The sequence below is a fragment of the Nilaparvata lugens genome, chromosome 3, assembly GCF_014356525.2.
Source record: "Nilaparvata lugens isolate BPH chromosome 3, ASM1435652v1, whole genome shotgun sequence".
NCBI lineage: Eukaryota > Metazoa > Arthropoda > Insecta > Hemiptera > Delphacidae > Nilaparvata > Nilaparvata lugens.
This window is the reverse complement of record NC_052506.1, coordinates 17636660-17656609: the sequence shown is the minus strand read 5'-3', so window position 1 is coordinate 17656609 and position 19950 is coordinate 17636660. Positions and strand designations below refer to the sequence as shown.

General features: G+C 31.9%; 1 protein-coding gene across 1 annotated transcript in view; it reads left to right on the top strand.

The window, feature by feature from the left end:
- LOC111058307 (ryanodine receptor) overlaps positions 1-19950 on the top strand; it is a 149015-nt gene that overhangs the window by 57654 nt on the left and 71411 nt on the right. Inside the window, exons 27-41 of the mRNA XM_039422722.1 lie at positions 1206-1305; positions 6049-6247; positions 6925-7149; positions 7642-7775; positions 8246-8419; positions 8881-8983; positions 9625-9775; positions 10720-11024; positions 12314-12488; positions 13101-13247; positions 14079-14290; positions 14864-15061; positions 15941-16078; positions 17493-17510; positions 19439-19591. Of these exons, the coding sequence (XP_039278656.1) occupies positions 1206-1305; positions 6049-6247; positions 6925-7149; positions 7642-7775; positions 8246-8419; positions 8881-8983; positions 9625-9775; positions 10720-11024; positions 12314-12488; positions 13101-13247; positions 14079-14290; positions 14864-15061; positions 15941-16078; positions 17493-17510; positions 19439-19591 (2432 nt within the window). The remainder of the gene's footprint in view (positions 1-1205; positions 1306-6048; positions 6248-6924; positions 7150-7641; positions 7776-8245; positions 8420-8880; positions 8984-9624; positions 9776-10719; positions 11025-12313; positions 12489-13100; positions 13248-14078; positions 14291-14863; positions 15062-15940; positions 16079-17492; positions 17511-19438; positions 19592-19950) is intronic.

Below are 19950 nucleotides of genomic sequence, written 5' to 3'. Positions count from 1 at the left end.
GTATAGAAACTAATATTATAAAAATGTTCATATGACTTACCGTAATCCGTAATGTTATATGTTATATCTAGATATAGTGAGATGCACTTGAAACTGTCAGCATTCACTATAAATAGCAACATTGCTTCCTATTCAATCAATACTGACAGTTAAAGTGAATCTCACTGTAGCAGACTCACTTCTAGTTCGTTTTAAATTTTAGTAGACTAAGTGCCGGTTGCACAAAAGCTGGTTAAATTTTGAAACTTGGTTTTCAAAATATCCATCATTGTATGTATTGTAAGGCCTTTTAGAAAAGACGGCTTCTCTGATTGGTTCTCGTGAAATTAATCACGGTTAAAATTTGACTGGCTTTTGTGCAACCGGGCCTTACAATTCCAATGATTTATTTGTATCGGAAAATGTGTCAAAATTATTGATTCCACTTTTTCAACTGATTGGATGGATTCATCTCGATCAAAAATGTCGATGAATTTAAAGAAAATGTTATATGTTCTTCGCGGCTTTAGATTCTGTCACTCTTGACTTTAGTAGTGATTCTTTTAGGATTTTGATCCATTGATTGAGAAGCTTCTATGGATACCAATTGGAATTCAATTGAAGAACGATGAGAAATTTTATATATGGTGGTAGATCTATCACATTTTAACTTTGAGAGTTTCGTGAGTAATTGTTATAAATCAATTTGAGATATCTATCAAGGATAACTATATACGTTATTATTCTTTGTTAATTTTATTATTAAATGATTTATTGATAAATTTATACAGAAACTTGGTTTTCGAAATATCCATTATTGTATGTATTGTAAGAAGGGCTTTTATACTTTTCTATTGGCGAGATATATATTGTCATCTATTTCACTATCCATGACGAACTGCAAGTAATAATCTCGATTAGTATCTTAGTAGCCTATATTCTATTCAATGTATTCCTCCCACTCCATCCTAAAGCTTGATTTGATGACACCATGTTATTTATTGTGTTCTCCACTTGAATTCTCCCTCCCAATTAACTTGAATGCTTTCCCTATTTCAAGTTTTTGTTCTTCCTACACTCCTGACACTTTTGTATTTTGTTTTGACATGAACTACAGTACATCTCTTATAAATATACACGTTTGACTCGAATTTATTTGACAAATTTGGAGTCGATTGAAGATTCGTGAGGCTGTTTGTAACACTCTAATGGCTGGGTTCATTCAGGTGACAAAGCAGCATCATGGTACTATTGATTCTTTTGGAAGACGGTACCAAGTAGGAGATATGGTGGGCGTGTTCCTTGACTTATTTGATAGGACAATCAGTGAGTACAGAAGTTGGCACCTCTACTCGCTGTAGCTTCAACAAGTAAATTTCCTCTTCAAATGTTATCTACAAATACAAAACTTTCAAATTTATCTTCTTTTAAAAGTCTTCTCAGTAATTCTTGGTCTCTTGCTCAAATAGTGATTGTAAATAATTAATAGAATTTCAGCTTTTTCCATCAATATTCTACTCAATATTCAAATTACACTTATTTTTCTCGATCTCTCCTTATCTCTCATCTGTTATAATTGACTTTGAGAAGGCAGATTTCTCAGATTCCAAGTTCATTTCATAGACATTTTGATACCAAAATATTTGAGCTTCTGTATCAATAAATTAACCTGTTCCCTTTGATCAGAAATCTTATTTGCTTGAAGGGTTAATTAGTTTGCAAACTTCATCACAAATTATCAATTCTACACAACTTATTGCATTTTGATGTTGGAGAAAGTGTATTTTTTAAATACTTGACACTTTTGCTAAAAAAAGGTTTTGAGAATGTTCCAAGTTGATTGGTTTTAAAGAAACAAACGTTACATCAATATTCGCGCTGAATATTGTTGAAAATATAAATTTTTAGGACTATTCAGACATACAAACATATTTCATGGTAAACTTAAAGGGGTATTCCAATACCTAATAGAAACAAACCGTGATCTATCCGTTTCAAATTGTTTTTTTTTTGTAATGATTTATCCCAAAATTTTTTTCCCCAAGTTTTGATATATTGGAAACCCTTCTTTCAGTTCAGACCTATATGCTATTGCATGTATATAGTCTACTCCTCTCCTTGAAACAATATTTTAGTGCTTGAAACCAACCCAAATGTGCATGTGACAAAATGCTACAGGTGTCATATTAATTGAAGCCTGTTCAATGCTATTCAATGCCAGGGAAACTATTTCTCATTTGAGGGAGTTGATTGACTATCCCCAAGAAAATTCCTCTTTTGACGGTTTAGTCTAGTAACCCTGTACTGCAAGAATTTTAAACTGATTTTAATTCTTGCCAAATTCACTACTCTGGCGAATAATACAAGAGCAAGTCCAAATAATTTTAACTGGTGTTATCAATTCATTAGTCGCGTTACAGGAGTTTACTTGAACTAGTTTTTCATGTCTGAATACCCACCTTTAAACGTTTCAAGTGCAGTGTACTTGATGCATGGGTTTTATCTGAGATTCTCCTTTGTCATTGAAAATGTATTAATTCTTTATCTGCAAGAGAATTAAGATTATTAATATATTTTATTACTTCACCCCATGAATAAGAAAAAAATCTGAGAGTAGCTGTAAGGCCACCCGGAATGTAGCCTTAGTATTAAACTCTCTTATAACTGCTATGAGTATTCATTCATATGCTTCTCTTTTTGCCATTTATAGATGAAATTTCAGCCAAAAAAAATCAAAAATTTACTTTAAGCACTCCCAATATCTTTCTATAATAAGTTATAGATGAAGAGTCATAGCCGAAGAGAATAAGAATACGGTAGTACTGAAATATTCAACGAGTCTCGGAGTAGATGTTTCCAAATAGTGTGGTTCAAGCTGGATGGATTCTAGTATTCAAAGTACCATGCCCACTAATTATCTTTTATTGAGAAAAAACAGGATATTCGAATATTTTGTAAATTTGTTGTTGGTAATTGAAAATATTGTCTTTGCTACTATTGTCTCTATTGTCTCTGATTATTAATCATTTATATATCATATAAATTATATAATTATAATAATATATTATCATTTTTCTGATGGAATCCAAATACAATTGAAAACTTTTATTTATTTCTTAATTATACGAGTGAAAAATACGTGTGACTGAGTAAGTTACGGAAATGTGACTCATGGCTAAACAGTTAATGCAAGTCAAAAGTCGGGTGAATTAAATGTTTAATTGGTTTTATATTTTATATGATCGATCTTTATCCATTGGAAATTATTCAATTCTGAAAAAAAACATATTTATTCTGACAAATAGTAAACAGTAAGCGGAAATTTATTTGTTGAAGTGGAGTTTGGAGGTGTTTTGTTGCTTGGCAAAGTGTTGCTTGCACCTCATGGATGTGATCGACTGCATCATTTTTTCTGTCCAATCTAAAACGTTAATTGTGCTGTAAAATATAGTGTCCATTGTGAAAAGAAACTCAATTGTAATATATAGATCATAGATAGCTATAATATATTGTAGACAATTTTTAATAAAGAAGAATTCAATTTCATATGGTGATTTATCCTCTTGCAGTTAAGTATAAGGGAACTTATCTAATATGACTGACTGAAGTAAACATTTTAATCTCCACCTCACATTTAATACATTCTACATTTTTTATCTAATTCTTTAATACATTCAACTTAAGATATGAGCAACAGTGACGTTGGCACTAGCTCATTCAGGAATTTCTACATTTCTCACAACTTTTTATTCCGTATTTTCAAATTTCAGCAATCATGATTGTTGTAATTCGTTTTTTAATTCTAATTCTCATTTCAATATTGTTGAAGATTCTTTGAGTGCTTCACTTTTTTCATTAAACAAAACTTTTCTCGAGCATCAAGTGTCATCATATGACAACTTGTCTTCATTGTAAATAATTCGTGATACTTCTAAAAAAAATCTAGTAGGCCTACAGTTTCTAGAATCTTCCGATGTTTTTCAAATAATTTCATTCTCTTTTTAGTAAAACTTTTCTACGATAGTTTTTTAGTCGTCCTTGTGTAGTTAGTTGCATCTTGAGCACTCTCTTTAGTTGATGGCTCCACATGTCTAGTGCTTGTCAATAATTCACTACAAATCAATTAAAATTGAAGTAGGAATCCCATTAATGGAGATGCACTCATTTTGTCGTTTTGTGCGCTCACTGGATGTTTTTTATGGATGAATCGATGTCATATTCTGTAAGTCTTTTATATTAACTGTGTGATTTAATTAGTGTAATAATAGTGAATTCACGTTGAGAGGACTAGAAATGGTGTTGGTGTGTGAACATGTGTTTGTCAGCATTATTTTCATTTAGGAGGAAAAAGTGTACTTGGGCACAGGAGAGTCGTTTGGTCGCCAATGGCAGGTTGGTGATGTGGTCGGCGTATTTCTCGATCTATTGGACCATACCATCAGTAAGTCATCCTAATAGGTATCCCATTATAACGTCAACAGCTCAGTATTCCACACTAACATTCATTAGCCTATTCAACTCTTGTCATTTCATATCCTATATATCTTGATTTGCCCCATGCCCAGATCTGAAACTCAATTCAAAAGAGATATTTTGGAAAATACATCATAAATATTTACAATCTTGATTCGAATGCATATTGATATTGTGAAAATTTTCCAAGTTTCAAAAACACTTTTTTATTATATTTGAACATTTTACAATTTTATAAAAATGATCGATCTTTATTTATTAGAAGAATCATGCAAAACGAATCACATTCACTGTGACTATTTTATATTGGTCATTTCACATGCATTCTCAGCTAAAACGAAGGTTAGAGATTTTCAAATTTGGAGAAAATTATGTTGATTCGGTTCAAAAATTGAAAAACAGTTGGCGACGTTTCTCGGCATTTATTAACCTCTTGTTAATCAGTTTCAAATACAAAACTACATGCTGCCCACGCCCACGTTGAAGACTGCATGTTGCACTTTGCACGTAATCATATCTAATTCAAATTGTCCTCCTGTTAAAACTCTCCTTATTAGTTTAATAACTTAGTTTAAGGTTTAGATATGACAGTACCAATAATTGTTTGTTTTTGAAATTTTTTATTCAAACTTCTTTATATTCTATTCCAATATTAATCATTTTTTGATTTTTGATGATATAGGATCCTGAACAAGTCTTCCATTTTCTATTGACTCATATACAAGACAATAGTTTGGAAGTATACAGCTTGGTATTGAGCGTAAGTTATGGCGGATATTTTTAAAAATATTTTCAAACAATCTTAGACCTGACGAGTAGCTGGGAAGTACTCGAAACTACTGTTCAAACGACTTTTCATTCATATTCACAATTTTCCACACACCTTAGAAGTGAGATTTCAATAGTGATGCTGAATCTATGAATCAGCATGACTTTAGCATTAATCGTGTTTATCCTATTTTCATTCCGATGCATAAAATTTGCAAAGATATGAAAAATCCATGTTTTTTATATAGTAAGATCTTCAGGTGGTGCCGTTTTTTATATTTGTTGCTTTGTTTGCATTGGTGAAGTGTTTCATATAAGAGTATCCCGTCATAAATTCATATTTATGTACAATATTTAGAAATATTTTTATATTCATGCTTTTACTTCTACTTCGTTTTTTAGACTTTGTTGATGCACCTCATGGGAACGAATTTCCATAACTAGTTCATTGACATTAAGTTTTAGGACAATATAAATCTATCAAGTATTCAGTTCAATAAATTTCAATCCATTTTATCAAATCATAAACAGAATAAAAAAATATCTTAATTTCGTATTAGAGCGTGAGATCTTCATTTCGATAAAGAAAGTAATTTTGAATAATTTAAAACTTCTAATGCAGCTGATTATTATTTCTTTATTTGGAAAATGATTTGAAGTTACTCAACTATCTAAAATCAAGATATTCGACTACTCTAAATTTCTTATCCGAAGATTAATAATATTTTCAAATAATTTACTCATTCAATAACTGCTGAACACAATAAAAAATACATCAATGTGGAATAATAGGTACAAAGTGATAAATACAATTTGTGCTGATTTCAGGCTTCTCTTTGAATGGTGAACTGCTCATGGATGCTCTTGGAGGAGAAACTTCATTTGCCGACGTACAAGGTGAAAGCTTTGTTCCTGCTTTTACGCTTGGCGTGGGTCAGAAAGCCAAACTCACATTCGGGCAAGATGTCACAGTTTTGAAATTCTTCACAACATGCGGTCTTCAAGAAGGATATGAACCATTCTGTGTGTATGTATAACAGTTTATCTGTTGTTGCTTTGATACTTAATATAATCATATAAAAACCTTATAGAAAAATAACACAAGGATTGCCTTAGTAGATAGAAATAAAAATAAAAATCTCAGTACCCTTTTTTGAATTATTTTAAATAAAATGATATTCAATAAGGGGTACTGAGATTTTTATTTCTACTTATATTACAAGTAGCCTTATACAGAAAAGAGACAATTGTCTTAGTATCTTATTTCCCAATGTTTTCACCTCAGTGTTGTTTGTTACATAAATAGATAATGGAAGAATGAAATATATTTCCATGTTTTTTGAAAATTTCTCCATTTGTTATGAAGAGTCTGTAATATATTGGGAAGGAATAACAAATTATAAGTTTCTTAAATTCTACTCTAAAGTCATATAATATATGAATATTTTGACAAATATTTCAAAATTAATCATAAAAATATTTAAAAATAAATAATGATAAGATAGATATATGCTTCAAACTCCAAAATGTTTCATATATGCTATCCATTGACCTAAAGAGCTACTGCCTGAATATACACCATCATATCTGTCTATTCAATCAATCACGAACATTCTACTCTAGACAAGGCTTGTTCAATATCATTTTCAGGATAGTTTTTCTCATTATTTCGTGTCTTATGATTATTTTCTTTCGATTTTTCAGGAATATGAACAGAGCTGTAACATACTGGTACACGAAAGACCATCCAATCTTCGAGAATACTGAGGACTATGCTGACTCGCGGATTGATGTGACAAGGATTCCCGCTGGTTCAGACTCTCCACCCTGCCTTAAAATAAGCCACAACCTGTTCGAGTCTATGGAGAAGGCCAATTGGGAGTTCCTCAGACTTTCTCTCCCAGTCATTTGCCACTCATCATTCATCGAGTTAGTATTTCAAACATTCAATATCCTCAAATTTTCGACATTTCTTCTCAATGCAGCTTTTATTCTGATTTGGTGCCTGAAATTTTGTAATGAGATATATTTTTACTATACAGTACTACCATTTCTGCTCAAACTATAATGGAAATGGTTGTGGTTAGAGTATTTTGCACTGAAATTAAAGAACATCTCCGTATTGAAGACAATACATCGACAAGATAAGATTATAAACAATAATATAATTGTATTGTTCAATTATAAACATAATTGAATACCGTATATCAAGCAAATGAAATTTCCTAAAGTTTCATGCTCCAGATTTGTTTATAGGTACTTGAATTTCTATTACAAGATCAATCCAATAGTACAGTTTTTGTAAGTAATCTTTATCAGTTATTTTCTCATGAAATCTCGATTTCCTGTATAAATCTACCTCTACATGTAGTGAACCCTATATTTTGAATTATGGAGTGAATTAAATTACTTTTATTGCAGAGAAAGTGAAAAATTGAAACGATGGCAGGAGATTAGAATTCGCCAGCATAGGCTGTTAGTGGAAGCAGACCAAACAACGCCAGCACACATCGAGCAAATAATGAAATCTGGCTTTTCCATGAGTGATATCAAAGGTATGCTACATTCAAATCATTTCATAATTCAAATCAAGTATACTTTATATAGAACAATAGAAGTATGTGAATTTTAAACATTCCTGAATTCGGTTAACGTTATTATTCGGTCAAAACTCATAACTGTATCCAGTTACCAGTTTCACAAGGTTGAATATTCTTTGATAAACAGAGTAACTTTATACATTTTTTCAATGGAAACCGCACATTCTTGGATATTTTTTGGATGATATGTCATGACTTAATAGTTCAATAGTGATGTATAGTTCTCAATAATTATTGGACACGGGTAAATTTATACTTATTTTTTTCTCAGTTGGATGTTTATTTTATTAATTGATAATAATCATTTGAAAAATAAATCTTTAGTATAGATTGTATATGAAATGTCCCTGAATATTAACTCTCTTATAAACGACGGTATTCTTCATTATTGTTTTGATGTGAGAAATGTTATAATTTTGTGATAGGTCTACATAGAGGCTATTCAGAGGATGCCGTGGAGGCAGATGAGATGATGATGCCTCCACAGAGTACACCGACCCCGAAGGGTAAGATGGGTCGGCATCCGTCAAGACCCCCTAGGAAAGGATCACTGTCCAGAAATGAGGATATGCCCATGATTAATGGATCTTTAGAACAAAGTGAGTGAGTATTAATAATACTGTTTGAGTATAGTAAATTGTAAGTATCTCAGAACATTTTTCATGATGAATTTCAGTTTTCTAAAACTGGAAAATATGCTAACATTGAATAAAGTTTTAAATAAGCATAAATATTAAATGAGTAAAAAACCATTGACAAAACTTATAATTTTATGGAAAGAGTTATTACCTGCCAGCACAGTAGAGGAGGATGCATACATTTCATGCATCTACAGTTTAGATGAACTTTTGTTTTTCATTATTATAAATTCTCAATTTGGAAAATCAAAACCGGTGATCTTTTTGAATCCACCTTTTCTAATTCAACTTTCTCCGTATAATGGCTTACCCATTATAGTGTTGGGTACTTGCAATTATTACAAATCAGACGATTGAGTTAGATTTCAACTTGTTTTGTGTTGATATTGTTGGATAAATCACTTTTTATTCTCGATTCCCAGGTAAAATGAACAGGTCTACCAGTGAGCTGGATCTCAATAGATACAATGCTGATTTGCAAAATGATAAGGACGACAAGAAGAAAAGAGGGCGCTCTCCGTTCAGGTGAATCTTTGCTCATGTTGTAATTTCTAATGTGGATGCTTAATTTAAAAACAAACTATCATTGATAGTTGGGTAAAATTTTTCTTGAAACAGCTTCATTCCTGAAATTAATTGTTTCATCAAATTAATAAACTTCACCATGTGAAATACCAACTATATTCATCTGAAATGTTCTACTCAATGACCATGTAATCTGTCAATTGAAAGAGAAAGCATTGTTCAAAAGAGGAAGGTTCAAATTTTATCTATTTTCAATTAAATAGATATTGTCAATAGAATATTTTCTTCAAATTGCAAGAAATGCCACAACCAGTATGATAAAGCAACGTATCATGATTTTTTTCAAAGGCAAATAAATATTAAAATAATAATATTTATTGGATGGGTCTAATTGAAGTGTTTCTTAGCAAAGTATCATGATTTTTTTACTTACACATGTTAAAATAATAATGTTCAGTGGATGGGCCAAATTGAAGTGTTTCTTAAACTTTTGGGGTAATGCTTTGCAGTTTCAATTGATGATTCGATTTTTCAATAATTAACTAATCAATTCATTTATTTACATAGGTACAAATCATTTATTATACACATTGAACTAATTTATCGCTCTGCATTTCTAATGAAATGTATTTTTGTTGAAGGTTCTTCTCACGCAAACGTGAAGCCAGCAATGAAAGATCGAAGAAGGCAAAAAGTCCAGAACCGAATTCGATGATGGAAGCTGATCGAGGACAGATGGGCAGAATGCAACCTCAGCACATGATGAGGACACCCACTGTCAAAGTTACAGCGGTAAGTTCGCCTCCCCATCAATTAAACCGTGAAATTTCATCAACGAAATTTGTTTTCTCAATTAGATTCCTGATATCTGTTTCAGTGTTACACATCTCTCAAAGTCATGTTCTGAGCTCGAGGTCTCAACAGTAGTTGGACTAGCTCCAATTGCATTCTATTTTTTTATTTTTCAAGGTTACTTCCAAATAGAAATAAATTGATACAGTGATTCCCAATAATTTTCTGACAAATCCAAAATTATTATAGATACGGTATGGAATAAAAAAATATTGTTTAGAATCACTATAGTGATTATAGTACCCTTTCATTTTCTCTGATGACATGACCGGTTTCGCCCAATCACGCAACTATCAAGTGTCAAAATTTATGACAATATATTGTTTTGGATTCTATATAATTAAATTATCAAGTAGACCTGTATAAATGAATAATGAATATAAAATATTATATTCTCTTTCAAGGGATAGCAAATTAATAATATTCAATATCAGGCAGAATGATAGACCTCTTTTAATAGTTCAAATGCAAATTTCACTTTGAACACTTTTTTAACTTCATATCAGTTTAAATTAGGCGAAATTAATTAAGACTAAGTAAAAGTATTATGTAACAGCTCGTAATGGAACTTTACATTGAAGAATATGTAATATTTCATATGCATACATCAATCCAGTAAGTAGTATAATGATGGAGAATACAGAAAACTTTGTAATAGCTTGGATTTTGCTTCAAAAGCTTCCAATTTAAACGTAATAATCTTTCAGTAAAGATAACTCATTGAAATATCTAGTCATCACAATTAATTACAATATTTCTTAATTTACTCAAAAAACACATAAAATTGATTAGCTAGTATTCCAGTGTTTTATTTAATAATTTCTCTTGTTATTAGCAATTTTGTAGGAATAATTTCATCTGAAGAATGATATCACGTTTTACAGCCGGACATGAAGGTGATTCCTCCGACCATACCAGAGCGATCCAACATGCCGAAGCAGATGACTGGAGCGCCTCTCTCTGGCAGTGGAATAGAATCGGTTGGCAATGAAATATTCGATGGCGAATGCCTCAAGTTGATCAATGAATATTTCTATGGTGTGCGCATTTTCCCCGGTCAAGACCCCACTCATGTGTATGTCGGCTGGGTCACAACTCAGTACCACTTTTTCGCCAATGAGTTCAACCAGTCCAAAGTCAGAAAAGTCACGGTTCACACACTTGACGAGTTCAGTCGAGTCAATGAGAGGTAAGCTTCTTCAATTTTAATTGGTGGAAGCACTCCTATTATTCCTTTTCAATATTTTTCTGTTGGCGTTTCACACAAGACATTGAAACTAATGCACGAAACTCCCAAAATTGTTAGATGGATAAGAATTAATGTAACAATTTTTTTTTATGATTTTTTAAAATGATATCAGCGGGCTCGCTTCGCTCACCTGCATTTTCCATTTGAGCATGCTTCATTCCATCAGAAAGTCAAAGTACTGAGAAAAACGCAGAAAAGCTGAGAAAAACGTTGTAAAAACGCTGATTTTGGGCGTATCTTTGATCAAATATTAAAATCACCTCATCACAAAATTTTAAGACCCTAGCTAAACCTCTGTACCAAATTTGAACATTTTCTGTCTATTACTTGATGAAAGAACTGAGAAAACGCAAGAAACGCTAATTTTGGGCGTATCTTTGGTGTTTTTCAAATTCCTTATAACACAACATTATTACACACACCCTAGCTTAGCTTCTTTACTGAATTTGAACAATTTCTGTTCATTTGTTCTCGATAAATCTTATAAAAAGCAAAAAACGCTGGAAAAACGCTAATTTTGGGCGTATCTTTGACGTTATTGCGAATTCCTTCTAACAGAACATTATTACACCCTAGCTGAGCTTCTGTACTAAATTTGAACATTTTCTGTTCATTTGTTCTCGATAAAGCTGAGAAAACGCTGGAAAAACGCAGATTTTGGGCGTATCTTTGGAAATTTTTCCAAATCCGTTCTTAGTGTGCCTCTAAAGGGCCAACTGAACATATCTACCAAATTTGAACGTTTTTGGTCCGGTAGATTTTTAGTTCTGTGAGTGAGTGCCATTTCGATTTTATATATATAGATAACATAAGTCCATGTTTTCTCTCGTACAATTCTCAAATTATACTGTAAGATGAATTTTCAGTTTCAAGTTCGGATTCATTGCATGAGAACAGTACGAGGAACGACCTTACATTTATAACTTTGTAGATGTCACAGAAAAATAATTTGTAAACTGAGTACTTCTTACATTTATCTCATTCTTAATAGAATGAATAGAAAGTAAATTTAAATTTCCAGCCTACTTCTGAATGGCTTCTTCATGAACTAAATAATTGTATTTATTGATTTGCTCTGGAAAAAATAAATGAAATTTCAATTATACATATAATAAGATAATTAACATCATATATTATATCCGTGATTTCTCGTGGAATTTTAACTTTATTATGTTTACTTTACATACAGTATTCTGTGAACTAAACAATTGTCCTCGGATTTATTGCAGTGTTGATAGGCAGAGCTGTTACATGGTAAGATCTGATGAACTTTTCAATGAAGTTACAAATGATTCGTCGGGAAAAGGAGCTTCTCAGGGAATGTTCATTGGCTGTTTTGTGGATGCTGCCACCGGCTACATCACTTTCACTTGTGAAGGAAAAGAGACCAGCCACAGATTCAAGGTAAAGTGCTAGAGAAATGGCGATTTGATTCTTTTCCTGATTCTAGACTAGATAATTTGGTAGTTATTGATCTATCAAATAGCGATAATATGATATGATTTACAGTTTAAGATATAAAAACCTGATGCCTCACTATCAACTAAGATCTAACTCTAGATTTCCGTTTATACTGGCATGCCGGCGTAGCCTAGTAGTTGGAGCGTCGAAAATTTGGTCAGCTTGACTGTCGCTCGACTGATCTTTTGGGCTAGTTGGCCATTCCATCTGATATTTGTATCATCCGTCAGACCGTCACTTCATTACTATCGTACAATTAATCGACTGCATCATAACAAAAATCCAATTACTTGAAACCTTGAAGTATAAATACCATTATGAATCTTCGGTTACATAGGGTCTATAATGGAAGTGAGCTATATGAAAGATCCCGAATAAGTTTGAATGAAAATATCTATTTAATTTGAAATAGGTAGTCTTGAAATATCAAAATGTAACGACTTACTTTCAGCACATGATTGAAACTGTGAGCGTTTTTCATCCCAGTGATTCAATTTCAATTATGTTATCAGCTTCTCTGATTTCTCACCTAATAACTTACGATTATATTTCTAGATGGAGCCGGAAACAAAACTATTTCCAGCCATATTTGTGGAAGCAACAAGTAAAGAAATCCTCCAAATTGAACTGGGACGAACCTCAACTACTTTGCCTCTTTCTGCAGCAGTTTTGCAAAATTCTGAACGTCATGTCAATCCTCAGGTGAGTAGTCAACTTCCATAAACGTATTGAATGAAAAAGACTAAGAAATTGTCAAAAACCACAGATTTATTATATCAATAAGTATAAATAAATCTGTGGTTTTTGACAATTTCTTAGTCTTTTTCATTCAATATGAATAATTACCACAATATCAACTTCTCAACTACACAAAAAGTTCCATAAACGTATTCTCCAGTTTAAAAAATGTGCCTCTTTCAAAACACTGAACTTCAAAATATTTTTAACATAGAGGGATACTAACATAAACATTTCATAAACATTTATCTCTACTGATTTTCATTTTACATTAACCAATATCAACCAATATGATATTATAATAATGTTTTTACTATAGTCATTATGAAGTGTAAAAGTTCACTGAAAAAGTTTGGTAATATTACAAATCTTTGAACCTATCAAAGTCCTTCTACTGAATAGATAAGAAATATTTATATCGTATCTTATTTTCAAGTAAAAAGTGACCAGAATCGTGCTTCTGGCTTTAGCAAGTCAATGTTGACAATTGGGCCGAAGATGTTAGAAAAGAATGGCATGTAGGCTCATATAGATGGTTCAGTCACGAAAAAATGTTGCAATTGCAGCGGCGTAATGTCAGCCGAACTCTTTCTCCTAATTGAACCATATATATATAACTAATAAAACCCTCCAAATAATAATTATTATGACTCTGGTAATGAAGACTTTATAGATACCATATTTACAGAAATGTGGTTACTCTTGTATTATTTTGGAATCCAAAAATTGTTTTTACAATTTATCCATTGAATTTTATGTTAAAATTAACTCGTATATCGTAATAATGTTTTCCAGTTTCCACCACGTTTGAAAGTGCAGTGCCTGAAACCGCACCAATGGGCTAGAGTACCCAACGTGTCACTCCAAGTACATGCTTTGAAGCTATCTGATATTCGTGGCTGGAGTATGCTGTGTGAAGATCCAATGTCCATGTTGGCACTGCACATTCCCGAAGAAGACCGCAGCATTGATATTTTGGAATTGATTGAAATGGAAAAGTTGCTATCGTAAGTATCCTATTTCAAATTCACTATTTTCGTAGAACTTAACAATCTTGTTTTATATGGAAATCATTATTTAAATTCACTTATATCATTTGTTGTATTATAAAAATATAATAAACGGTTGTAGTCTAGACACTGTGCTTCCACGTCATAATGAAATATCATTATTGATCTGAATTCACTCATCTTATTTGTAGTATCTCTGTTAAATATGTAGAACTCCATAATAAAAGAAGTAGTACTTAGTATAGATTAAAGTACACTCAAGTTTCATAACCACACTTGACTTCTATTTCATCTTTCACTCAACATCATCTCTTCTCTCCATTCATGACATCATCATGAATGAAAACATTTGTATTATAATTCATCTCCTTATTGTTTTACGTTATTGTCGATTCCATTTAGATCCACCTGCTCCGTATGAGCATTACTATTACATTTTATCACATGAAAACAAAAGGTGATTGATAATTTTGTTGATAATTATTTAACACGATGATGCTAGTATTATTAATGATGTGACAATTTTTAATAATTTGAAGAATGTAATGAAATTGATTGATGTGTTTGCAGATTCCACGCACACACGCTAACTCTGTACGCAGCTCTGTGCTTCCAGTCGAACTACCGTGCTGCGCATACCCTTTGTGCGCACGTTGACGAGAAACAGCTGTTGTACGCCATTCGCTCCGACTACATGTCGGGTCCCTTGCGCCAGGGATTCTACGACCTCCTCATTGCACTGCATCTCGAGTCGCATGCCTACACGATGTGAGATATTTGCCACAGTACTACACTTATTAAAATACTGTTGGCTTTAATATTCCAGTTGTATACTATACTACTAATAATTTGAATCCAAGTCAAACCGCTGTAGTTTACATATAGAGTGTTTCAAAAAGATGTTTACAACTTTGATGATTCGTATTAAGTTATTGAAATAAGAAATACAGCTCTAATTAGCTGTCAGTAATTAGTCTTGTAAGGGAAAAACATCAAGTTTTTATTCGAAAAGTGTGTTTTTGCGAGAGAAAAAGATTGAATAAAGCTATGATAGCATTCATTATCATGTACTACAGTTGGATCAGCTGATGGTTTAAACTAGAAATGTGAGTAATATATCTGGTATTAAGCTCAGGGGCCTTAATACAGTGTATTAGATGTGGCTATGCTTACACCCACATGCACCATCTACGTTTGAATGGAGATTGATGAACTGTTTGTTTTAACCCAGAATGTAACAAATTCAAATTATAATATAATTTAATGCAACCATATCTTCTAGCAAACCTAGATCAGCATCAAATTTAATAAAAAAATCAACAAAATACACTACAACAACACTATTAGAATAAAATACGTGTTATAGAATACACTATTGGGCCTAGATTGATCAGTTGGTGTGAACCCGGAATGTAACACATTTTAATAAATAATGCAATCATATCCTCATGTAAACCCAGTTTAGTGAAACGTACATGGTACAAATGGGCCTCACGCGATATTCTTGATTGAAAGATTCAAACAATCCAAGTCCTTATTTGCTTTAAAACCTCTCTTAATTTTTATCATTAGTGAATTCAACTTGAAGAATTCAATTCTATATTAGGATCATTAACATTAATTTGATGCTCTGTTGTAATGTTTCAGGGAAGTATGCAAAAATGAATTTATTATACCGATTGGTCAAGAATTGAGAGATTTATATGAAGATCCAGAGATGTGTCACAGTCTAAGGTCCTTGAAAACAGAATCTGTGCTACCCACAATGAAGATGACTGATAAGGCGTAAGTAGAATGCTTTTTTACTCTAATCATCTCCTATGTTATTCGATATTATTCATCTTGAAGTACCGCGAACTCCAGTCTTTACCTATATAAATCCAAACCTCCGTTATCAGTAAGTAAAATTCGATTACACTGTCATACAATATTCGATATCATTTTTCATTGTTTTTTCATAGTAGACTTCATTCATTATTTTTAATATCATCACTAACAGTCATCCTTATACTTGTCAAAACGTCTCTTCTTAAAATGTTTTAGATTAGATCACGAATATTCAAAGAGGAATTTGACAATGGATCGAAATTACACCATAAACTCCTTGATGTACATCTCATAAAATTACTCTTGCTATTGACAATAGATATTTTTTATCTGTTTCAATACTCTTTCAAAACATGTTACATTTAATAATTATTGAACGAGCTTAGTGATTTCCTACTTTTGATTTGCGCTCGAGTCGCGCTATCTGACATAGATAGAATCAATAATCACGAGGAGAAATAATCATGCGAGTCATATAGAATATTGTAAATCAATTCTTAGTCAGCCAGTATAGCCGAGTTGACTAGGGCGTTGCACCCTTCAGTCCGCTAGTGCTACCTGGTCGCGGGTTCGAATCTCGCCGAATCCCATCGAATAGGCATGGACGTCTGATCATCTCATAATTATTCACCCTCGCACTTTCCATTACCCACGCACAAGCAAAAAGCTCAAGTGGGCATCATCCGCAATAAACAAAATCCAACTGGATATTTTAATAAAGCAGCTGACAGAATATTAATCGTATTTTGAGCGAGTCCTCATACCCCATGAGCTTACTAGTTTTTTGTTTGATTATTGAAATTGATTGGCTCGATTGACCTGATTAATACCATAGAATCCACCCGCAAATACCCATTTATCAAATTATATTCAAATTTTCCTCCTCTTGCCAATCCCATCGATTTTCTGTTATTCACATTTATTTTGTTGCTTTAGTCCATCATTTTTATCACTTTATTTTATTACATTTCTTTCATTGTATCGACATTTAAACGTTATAGTAATATAGCCTTGCATACTTAGTTTATTTTATGTGGGCTTATCATTCCTACATAATCCTAAACCTGCTATCCCATTACCATACCGAATCATGAATTGCTGGAGTAGTCGATTTTCTAATAACTAGTACTCTTCACAATTATTACTGTATACAGTGACTGCAGTACACTTGAGCGTACAATTCATACAAACACTGAGGTAGTTATTTTATATTCATTGCACCGCTTATTATCATTTTTTTGTAGTGAGGCTCAAGTTTGTTAGTTTTGTAGTGCTATTTTCTGGTATACATACATGCTTCAACATGAACATAGAATTGAGACTCTATTATAGTTTGAGATTTTGTTGTTGATTCAATCCATTTTGTTCACAGTGATGCACCGTCCCCTGGGTAAGTCTTTATGCTTTGAAGGATCGTGCTGAGTTTCTATCTCACAGATTTGTTACAGAGTAATAACTTTTCAATATCAATGAACATGGAATGCTTTTATTATTTTTTGAACTTATTTTTATGATTTGTTAGCGTAGGCTATGATTATATTTTAATATATGATTGATTCATATTTTTTGATCGATTGTATAATTAATTATATCTTAACCATCCAATTTCAAATTAAATCCGTTAATATCGCAAATGAAGATTTGTAAACATGAAAGAAATATGTCTAAATTACAAAATCGAAAGAGAGTGATATGGATACTATTCTACATCCTTCGATTCTCACTTTCCATAATATTTTTTTTCAAATTTTCGTTAACTTATAGCTTTTTCTATTCATATTGAAATAATATCTCTGAACTGAATGTAGAATATTAGAGTAACCTTATATGAAAATGTATATTCATTCAATATGAAATTCCATTTTAATAGTAAGAATGTTTGAATCATTACTACAGCGTAATTGTCCAATTATCTTATTTTTAAATGTATGTATATTATTGAATCATAAGCCTGTGTTGTACATTTTGTTAATTAGACACTCGTTTCATAGTTCATTGAATAACTTTTTAACAGTATGTACGGTAAATGAGTTGTTATACGTTTGTTGTGAACATGTTTTTTACATTATAAACTATTTGTATCGTTAACACTTGTCCATACAAAATACTCAGAAATAACTGTAACATTTTAGATAGTCATACATTTTAATAGAAATTTGAGAATTGTTCGTGACAGGTATACATATTATTCATCAGTCATAACTTTGTCGCATTTGTTTGTTTGTTTTATAAAGAGTATGCATCAGATTTGTAATCTGGTATTCAGTATAGTTGAAGTTTAACGGAATTTCTTACAATACTAACACATTTGGTAGCTTTCTGTATTTATACTACGTCTTGCAAAATTATAAGAGCAATAGATTCTATTGCACTCATACAATATTTACATTCAACCAGAAAAACTGATTAACCATACACTTAATTTTCAAAAAAATGTGCTTATTGAATGTCTACTATAACATGAAAATATAATGAGGTGGTACAGTTCTGTAAAGTTCACTCTATCATTGAGTACCATTTTCTCTCTCGACAAAAAATACTGTAGAATATTTCTTGGAATGGAATTTACTATTTGAAACGTATATGAAATTTCATCCATCACTCACACACATTCTGTATGTACTTTTAATCAATAGATAGATCTCCACTTTATGTACATATTTCGTATATTCTCAAGTATTTATGTAATATTGCATCATTTTTGTTGTATTTAGCGTATTGTCAATTTTGAATGATTGAGAGGACTTGAAAGTCCCTTTCCGCCTAATATATTCTATTGCATTCCATCATGTAGGCTCTACATCTACATAACCATGATTCTATCCTACATTAAAATCACCATAATATCTATATCACATTAAACTCACAGATTTAGTTCACATTTTATTGATTACAACAATACAAAAGTGGTCACCTTTCCACACATACCTACACAAGTTATCATCTATCGAGCTATCGATTAATACCTGATGCTTATCAAAAATCATATTAAATATGATGAGATGAGTAGGAATGGAAACACATAACCTCTTATTACCACAAACGAGTACCGTACTTTGCTCAATTGAGTTTTTTATTAGAAAAACGATTTTTTCAATGTCGACAGTTTTAGAGGAAATTCAAGTGTTTTTTTATATATTGACGAGTAAAAGAATTCACAATATCAAGTTATAAATATTCAAAACTAGTGTCGTTCAGTTTTTTGTTTCTGCTCTATCTTGTACGATTCCTTATTTACATGTAACTGATTTTCTCTCATTGTATGGATTTTCTGAGATCTTTCAAATAATTATGTTACTTGTTTTTTGTCGAATTCAGAGAAGTAGTGGACAACATCAGGAGCTTGTACAGTCCTCAGTTTCCGTTGGATGGTGTGAGGGACTTCGTAATGGCGGCTCTCGATGAAGCAGTTCAAATAAACCAGCTCCACAACCGAGACCCCGTTGGAGGCTCCAATGAAAACTACTTCCTGTAAGTTATATCTCTCAATCGTCAAAATATATTGGATGTCAAACTTATGTCCATATAGCGTCCTATTTGTTACCTGGACCGATTCTAGACTGGAATTTGTGTATTTTTGTGGTAAATGAATTCACGCCATCAATCATTTTTCAACTTGAAATAACTGGCATTAGTAAATAATCAACTGTAATGGCAAACAACGCTTTAGAAATATCAGGGCTTTGATTAATTGAATTGATCACTTTATATTCATTACCGTATTCTTAATATTATGAGAGCTTGTTTATTGTTTATTTTATTGTAGCCTACATCAAATTTACAGAACGACATAAACTAGTTATCTTTATCATAAAAATAAAATAATCAAT